Here is an 8,598-nt window from a genome sequence, read left to right as displayed (position 1 = left end):
CTTTATTTATAATATATTTTTTGACTATTTATAATATATGTAACAGTTATATATATTTTTTTATCAGGAACCTACAAAATATCCGAGTGTATACTTAGCAAGATAGAATAATGTTATACTGGTACATCACTTCCACGTGGAAGTGTTGGAGGAGTGCACAGAGTTTGTCTACATTTAGGACTTACACCTATCATTCAATTTGTTTGTTTTTTTTATAATAAAGAATTAAAATTAAAAGTTGCAGTTATCTTGCAATATTGGTTGTCTATATTTATCTGTAAGAGTACTGGAATATGGAAAAGAAAAGAAAAAGTTCCGAAATCATTGATAATTTATTCAAGTCTTTCAAGCTTCGATTCTAGGTATCAACATCCGGACCTTCGCTAGTAGGTTGGGGCTCACCTATGTTCCTTCGGAGTTACTAGGTTTTGGTTTTGTGTATACATAGTGTTTGAAGGGTAGGTCGGGTCTCTGTCCTGGTCTATGACTACTATCTTAGTCATAGAGGCTTGTAGATTGTAGGGGCAAGTTGTGGGTTGTGGTTGGCCTTGTTGGCTGGATGGCCAGTTGTGTTTAATTTCTCTTCATGTTTTTGTCCTTGTAGGCTTTATATATATATAATTTAATTGTACATGAGAATGAAGTGGTAGGATAATTAAGGATAAATGTAATTTCACTTTAATAAAAGTATATGAAAAAATATAGCAAATAATTTTGAAATATTTTGTATTTATGATGTAAATAATGATCAAGGTAAAAAAATAATTTCACATATTTAATTATTGTAATTATTATTAACTTATTTCGCTATTACTTTACTTTTTTCTTTTATGAATTATTGTGATATATTTATTACTTTATTTTATTTAATTTGATTTAATTCATAATATTTTTTATATTCATTATACATATAAAAAATGTCTACTTTAATATATTTATATATATTAATTATCTTCATCTTTATTTTGGCTCTAATTAATATACTTGAAAAGAAATAAGTGTGATAAAATCAATAATATATATTAGACTGAAATTAAAGAAAAAGATGTTAAAAATAACTTTACAAATAAAAATTAGAAGGATATACTTGCATTTAAGACGATCAAGAATAAAAATATAATTATATTCTAAAAAAATTATATTAAGATCTCCAAGATAACAAGAAAAACAAATAATCATAGAAATATCTTTTTATATATGAAGTCAATGATGATCGTAAAAATGCAACTTCACGCTAAAAAAAAATAACGATAACAAAAAAATTAAATTGTTCTAAAACATCTTTAGTTATGTTATTACTATTAACTTATATTGTTATTACTTCACTTATGAGTTATTGTGTATCATTTTGTTACTTTATTTTCTTTTACTTTATTTAATTCTTAATATTTTTCTATTAATTATACTTACTAAAAATGTCTACTTTGATATAAAAAATTATTATTTAAAACTATAATTAATTATTATCAGTTTTATTTTGACTTCAATTAATATATCGAAAAAGTATAAGTGTGATCATAAATTAATAATATATAATAAATTAAAATAAAAAATTAAATAAAATTAAATAAAATATTTAAAATATATTTTAAAAGTAGATCATTATTTTTATTTATTAAACACTTATAAACCAAATTTTAAATGTATTCAGAATTGATCTATAGATGGATCAATAGTCTCTATCTTCATATAGCTTATGAAATTTGTTAACGGAGAAGGGTCTAAAATACCCTTATAGTATTAGAATTGGTACAAAAATACCTCTCGTTTATCTTTTGGCCTTAAAATACCCTTGGGGTTAACCTTTAGGGACCTATTTTGCCCTTTTGGCTAACAGAATACCAAGTCAATATTTTTAATTATTTCATTTATTACGTGGCATGTTGTAATTGGTTAAAAATTTAATTAATTAAAATTCAATTAGTTTGACCCAAACCACCCTATCCACCTGGATCGACCCGACCCATCTTTCAAAATACCCAACCCATCCAAATAAAATATCCATTACCCATTTCTTTTTTAAAAAACCCTAAACATTTCCCTCAACATCATCAGCTCTTGGAGCTCTCTTGGAGTTCATCTTCTTCATCGGATTTGTTAAGTTTTCTGGGAGGCTTTGCAGGATATCATTCTCATTATCCTCATGGTTTGTGCTGTTGTCTCCATTAGTGTGGGATTTGCCACGGAAGGCTGGCCAAAAGGAACGTACGATGGACTAGGTGTTCTGCTTAGTATATTCTTGGTAGTCGTTGTTGCTGCAATTAGTGATTATAGGCAGTCGTTGCAGTTCAGGGATTTGGATAAGGAGAAGAAAAATATACTTATCCAGGTAACAAGAGATGGATTTGTTGCGGTTCCAGAAGGACTGCCTCTGGCAGTGACATTGAGTCTTGCGTTTGCAATGAAAAAGTTAATAGATAACAAGGCATTGGTGAGACATCTTTCCTCATGTGAGACGATGGGATCAGCTACTTGCATCTGCACAGATAAGACATGAACACTAACAACAAACCGAATGGTGGTTAACAAGATATGGATTTGTGAAAAACGAAAAAGGTAGAAACTGATGCAGGTCGGGATGCAATAACTTTGAATATACGTGAAAATGAAATGACATTGCTTCTGCAGGCAATATTTCACAATACGGTAGCAGAGGTTGTTAAGGATAAGGGCGAAAAGAAATCTATTCTCGGTACACCAACAGAATCAGCAATATTAGAATATGGATTGCTTCTTGGTGGTGATATTGGCAAGCAAAGAAGGGGATGTAAACTGCTGAAGGTTGAGCCTTTCAATTCGGAAAAGAAAAAGATGTCTGTGCTTATTGCGCTCCCAGATGGAAACAGCCGACCTTTCTGCAAGGGTGCAGCCGAGATAATCTTTAAAATGTGTGGTGTAAATGAATGGTTCCTGAAATGCTCGAATCTTGAATGTAGGTGATCGCTCGAGCATCACCAATGGACAAGCTTGTGTTGGCTACAGAACCACCACATGAAGAACTAATAAACAGACCTCCTGTTGGAAGGGAAGTGAGTTTGATTTCCAAGACGATGTGGAGAAATATAATCGGACAAAGTATCTTCCAACTAGCTATACTTTTAGTTTTCAACTTCACTGGAAAGCAGATTCTGAGGCTTGAAGGCAGATGCTACCATAGTTCTCAATAGTTTCATTTTCAACACATTTGTTTTATATCAGGTACTTGCTGTAAACTTTGGTGCAGTATACGGATGGAAAATGAATGAACATTTTCCTTGTTATGGATTCACATGTGTAACATTGTCACTGAGATATTTTCCGCGGTTTGATACAGGTTTTTAATGAAATAAACAGTAGTGACATGGAGAAGATAAATGTGTTCCGTGGCATTTTTGGAAGCTGGATATTCGTCGGTGTCATAACTTCCACTGTCGTTTTCCAAGTTATCATCGTTGAGTTCTTAGGCACGTTGGCAAGCACTACACCGCTCAGCTGGAAACTATGGCTACTCAGTGTTTTAATTGGTGCTGCAAGCTTGATAGTTGCAGTAATATTGAAGTTGAAACCTGTTGAACATAAGAATAAGCATCATGATGGTTATAATCTACTACCAAATGGTCCAGAACTCGTCTAAGAGAAAGGAAGATCAAACCAACGCGATATGGAATGGCTTGTTTTTCTATTCAAAGATCAGCGCCCTGGCTCTGTGTTTTCACATCGAGAAGTCAAAAGGACATACATATGGTTTAATTGGTCAAGGTTTGAGTGCGTGAGAAAAGGAAAAGAAACAACCAAATACAAAGAAAATACAAGCTGAAGACTTTAAATTAAGTCTCGAAATTGTATTTTGATGTAATGTTAGCAATCTGCAGGTTACAACTAATGTAATGTCATTGTGTTTTGCTTGTAGAAAATTGTTAGTAATCGTGTTAATATCTTGATTGTAATGGAAAAGCTCTTTGCAATCTGCATTTTACCATTTAGCAATCTGCATTTTACAACAATCCACATTTTTATGGCAAGCTGCAATTATTTACAGCAACATGCAATCTGCAATTTTTAACAGCAAAATGCAGTGTGCAAATTTTTATAAAAATCTGCAATATTCACATTTTCACAGCTATTACACATCAATTTGTAATCTGTAAATTTTTACAGCAAAATGCAATTAGCAAATTTTTCATCAATCTGCAAATTTTTATAGCAATCTGCAATTTTTAGAATAATTTGCAAACTGAAATTTACAATCTGCCAATTTTATAGCAAAAAGTACAATCTGCAAAATCTTACAACTCAATCTGCCAAATAACATACATACTGCAACTGAAAAACAAAATTCAACAACACCACAAATAAGTGATAATGACATTGTCATATATTTTGAACCCACAAAAAGTTACAGACACTTGTTCAAGACATAGTAACATCAAAAAAGTCAAAATATTTTAAGTTTCATCATGCCATAACAGAACACCAGAAAACAAAAAAAAACTTCATAATGCAACTACTTCTTCCCACCCCTCTTTGCCTTCAATTTGCCAATTCTTTTCTCCTTTTCAATTGTCAAATGATCTGAAGTGGTAGCTTCTTTTCCTTTCCATGCCAATTTTCTTGGTGAGTATGGTAGATTAGTTGGAATGCTCACACCATTATCATCTCCTTTGAAGTCAATCCTCCTGGTACCAGTTGGTTGAATCTGCATCTTTTTAGCTTGAAGCCTAGTCCTAGCTTCAGAAATTGCCTTTGGCTTTAGAATAGTCTGCTCGTCTTCACTTTCATGCTCATCTCCATCCTCATCAGCAACTGCACTTGAAGGTTCAACATGTTGCCCATCCTCAAATTCCTCAACAATTATTTTTCTCTTTGACTTTGAAGGTCCAGCTGGGTTCTTTTCAATTTCCTTTGATTTTGAAAGACCATCAGGTTGACTTGAAGAAGCAGCAAAGCCAGGAGTAGACATGATACCAGATTCTTCTTGAATGGCTTGGGGTGTTGACACAAGCACATCTTGGGCTGGTTGTTTTGATCTTTGAAGCTATAAAAATGACAAAATTAGTTAGATATTGAATTAACTAGTGTAACTATTGACCAAGTAAAGAAAATTACATACCATAGGACATCTTCTTTGGTTGTGACCTGTTGCACTACAATGTCCGCACATCATTTTTAGTCCTTTTCTTGAAGCAGACCACACCCCTTCCCTTTTCCTTGCCTCATCTTTTTCTCTCTTTCTCTTAAGTTTTGGCCTGCCTACCAATTTATGTATTTCTTGGTGGCTCCATAGCATGAGAAGGATCAACTTTCCAAAACTTGTCACCTCTAACAGGTTGTATTTTATGCATGTATATCAACATGTAAGCTTCTCTGGAATACCACCAACTCAATTGATCTAGTGGCTCTTGTTTGTCATGAAGATATGCTTTAATGGCATGAGGACATGGTATACCAGTCAAGTCCCATGTCCTACATGTACACTTCTTCCTATTAAGATTCACCACATGCCTATCTTCACCCTCAACTACCTCATATCCTTGGTCTCCATTAGATTGAACTTGACAACATTGTGCAATGATATTGAAATCATTATACAACTCCATGGCATATGGACTAAATTCTCCATTCCAATTTCTACCCTCTTCTTCAAGTTTTTGCAACCTATTCATAACCTATATAACAATACAGAAGTAAGAACAACATTACCTATCAATGTAACAATCACATCAAGCTATATAAGAGATTCAAATAAAGAGAAACAAGGTCATAGATCACAACAAAAAGCAACAGAAATTGAAAAGAATAAGAAAAAGTACAACTTTATGAGCTGAAAACTCAAAATCACCAAACTATAAAAATCTCAAACTCTAATTTTCGGTGTTATTCCACATTAATCTAACCTATATAAAACCTATCAGCTGTATTAAGGTAATATAAATGATGATATTATAAACAGTAACAACTCACCTTGATTCTAATATTTTCTAACATCTTGATTATAGGTTTTGCCCTTGCATCTATAATCCATTTGTTGAATGACTCTGTAAAATTATTCTCACGTGAATGATTTTTGCAGACTGTGTCAAAATAAGCCCTGCACCAGTTTTGTGCAGGGTACCATACCAAATCCTTTGCAGCTTGTTTAGACACACCACCCATGACTTTCAATTGATCATGAAATTCTTCTTCATAGGTGCTCCAGGCACACCACCACATTAACTTCTTCATTTGTACACTTTTCCAATCCTTGCTCCAATTAGCTTCTATGTGCCTTGCACACCATCTATGATGTGCTTTAGGAAACACCTGACTAACAGCATTCAGTAGCCCCTGTAACAATTAAAATCATAACAAGTTAAAGTATTATTTGTATAAGAATTTAACTGAAATAAAAAACTTACTAAAATCAGAAACAACTACCTTATGCATATCAGACATGAATGTTACTCCTTCACCATCTGCCAGGTCTAGAGAATTTCTCAGCAGCTCAATAAACCATTTCCATGTTCTAAGTGTCTCTCTGTCCACCACTGCCCAAGCAAGTGGATAAAAGTGTTTCATTGAATCTTGTCCCATTGCAACCAATAAGATTCCCTTGCATTTTCCTTTTAAAAAGGTCCCATCTAGCCCTATAAAAGGCCTCAAACCTCCTTTCCATCCATTTTTTAAAGCTTGAATGCATACATACATTCTTAAGAATCTTCTTTTTCCTTGTTCCAAAGCCTCTCTAGATGTATTTATGATAACATCAGTACCTGGGTTGCTGTCCCTCAATTCTTGAGCATAACCCTCTAACTTATTGAATTCATCAATGTAGCTACCCTCCAATTTCTCTAACACGAGCCTTTTAACCCTCTTCATCTTGGAATAACTAACATTCAAATTAAAATTATCATCCAAATCTTGTCTCATATCATTAACACTGTACTTTGGATTATTCTAAAGTTTTTTCTTGAAGTAGTGTGCTAAAGCTTCTTGAGTGCCTTTTCTATTCTTAAAAGCATTTTCACCACATGAGTGCTTGGTGTTCAAGGTTTTAATTTTGAATCCCTGATTTTCCTATCTTCAGATATCAAACACTCAAATGGACAACCAATATCACACAAATATCTCAATCTTGTATAGTCACTTTTTTCAACTTTAAGTGCAACCTTTCTAACAATAGAGTAAAAACTCACAATTCGTTTAGCTTCTTTAAGATCTTTAAAGCACATACCTTTTTCCAACTCTAAGAATCTGTCTAGCTTGTCATTGATCTCTCTTTTTTTTCCTTTCTAAAGACTTCCAACTCATCACTATTGTAATCACTAGGAATAGGTTCATTCTGATCCTCATCCTCTTCATTTGATTCACAATCTGTTGCTACCTCTACTGGCACAACAGGGTAAGGCTTGTTCAGGTCACAAATATTAGGAATAACAACAGTAGCTTCACCCTCATCTACAGCAAATAATTGAAGAACACTAAACTGGCTAGACAGAGCAGATTGTAGAGTCCTAATGCTTGAATCATTCTCAAGCAAATAATACCTACCAGTTGGTGCTGTTACTAACATTTGTTTCACAGCCCTAAACCCACATTTATTAATGAACTCTGAGCAAATGTCAATATATGACAGCAAATCCACATCATAACCATGCCAGATTTCATTTATTTTTTTAATGTATACAACTTGAGGAGAAAGGACCCACTTGCCCCCATAGTTAAATACTAAATCCACTTTTTTGGTCATTCTTCAAATTTTTCACATGGAAGACAAAGAAAATGAAAAGGAATTGTCAGCTATAAACAAAACAACTTATAGGAAAACTAACATTATTTAATATAAAGATAAAGGTAGTAAAGTTATAGGGACCACTAACATTATTTATTCACATGGAATACAACACAAAACAAACAAAAAGGCACAAATTGGGACCGATGAAGTCATACACATACCAATCACACACATACCTCACTCGAGAACAATCTATAACACATGAAAGAAGCGATAAAAGACTCTAACATCAGAAAATAATCTATAATGTTAACACTACACAAACTTCACAATGCTACAATACAAGAGACAAAATGCAATCAAAAATTGAATAAAACTAAACCCTAACTATTTACGAAATACATTTAATCGAACAATCATTACACAATATTTATGAAAATTATTAAAAGTAAGTCTTCAGTTCTTACTTTATCGGAGCAGAAAATCGATTTTTTCACTTTAACTTGAACATCGCCGCGATCCAAGAGCTGATGATGTTGGGGGAAATGTTTAGGGTTTTTAAAAAAAGAAATGGGTAGTGGATGTTTTATTTGGATGGGTTGGGTATTTTGAAAGATGGGTCGGGTCGATCCAGGTGGATAGGGTGGTTTGGGTCAAACTAATTGGATTTTAATTAATTAAATTTTTAACCAATTACAACATGCCACGCAATAAATGAAATAATTAAAAATATTGACTTGGTATTCTGTTAGCCAAAAGGGCAAAATAGGTCCCTAAAGGTTAACCCCAAGGGTATTTTAAGGCCAAAAGTTAAACGAGGGGTATTTTTGTACCAATTCTAATACTATAAGGGTATTTTAGACCCTTCTCCGATTTGTTAATATAATGAGATTCATAATTTTAATTTA

The 8,598-nt window shown here is 33.1% G+C and overlaps 1 protein-coding gene and 1 long non-coding RNA gene across 3 annotated transcripts; one reads left to right on the top strand and one right to left on the bottom strand.

Moving 5' to 3' along the window:
* Positions 1 to 2,024: 2,024 nt before the first annotated feature.
* On the top strand, positions 2,025 to 3,966 carry LOC101258276 (uncharacterized). The gene is made up of 2 exons (XR_002028284.3): positions 2,025 to 3,198; positions 3,314 to 3,966. It is a non-coding gene; the product is annotated as an uncharacterized lncRNA (long non-coding RNA).
* Positions 3,967 to 4,332: 366 nt separating this feature from the next.
* LOC101257979 (uncharacterized) lies at positions 4,333 to 8,256 on the bottom strand. Of its 2 annotated transcripts, XM_010325160.4 has the most exons (5): positions 8,158 to 8,256; positions 6,394 to 7,706; positions 5,941 to 6,303; positions 5,090 to 5,645; positions 4,333 to 5,014 (listed from the first exon to the last, which is right to left on the bottom strand). In XM_010325160.4, the coding sequence occupies exons 2-4, from the start codon at positions 6,883 to 6,885 to the stop codon at positions 5,238 to 5,240; spliced, it is 1,263 nt and encodes a 420-aa protein (XP_010323462.1). In that variant the 5' UTR covers positions 6,886 to 7,706; positions 8,158 to 8,256; the 3' UTR covers positions 4,333 to 5,014; positions 5,090 to 5,237. The 2 variants fall into 2 exon arrangements, with proteins under 2 accessions (XP_010323462.1, XP_019070185.1); XM_019214640.3 differs by having other exon boundaries at positions 6,394 to 8,241.
* Between the last annotated feature and the right edge of the window lie 342 nt (positions 8,257 to 8,598).

Source organism: Solanum lycopersicum, chromosome 7 (assembly GCF_036512215.1).
Source record: "Solanum lycopersicum chromosome 7, SLM_r2.1".
NCBI classification, from domain to species: domain Eukaryota; kingdom Viridiplantae; phylum Streptophyta; class Magnoliopsida; order Solanales; family Solanaceae; genus Solanum; species Solanum lycopersicum.
This window is presented reverse-complemented; position numbering and strand designations above follow the sequence as displayed.

Excerpts from the sequence above, each read along its gene's own strand:
- LOC101257979 (XM_010325160.4), bottom strand. The coding sequence starts at position 6,885 with ATGAGACAAGATTTGGATGATAATTTTAATTTGAATGTTAGTTATTCC. Across the intron at positions 6,304-6,393 it reads TCATGTCTGATATGCATAAG|GGGCTACTGAATGCTGTTAG; the intron begins GTAGTTGTTTCT and ends TAATTGTTACAG. Across the intron at positions 5,646-5,940 it reads TAGAAAATATTAGAATCAAG|GTTATGAATAGGTTGCAAAA; the intron begins GTGAGTTGTTAC and ends ATTGTTATATAG.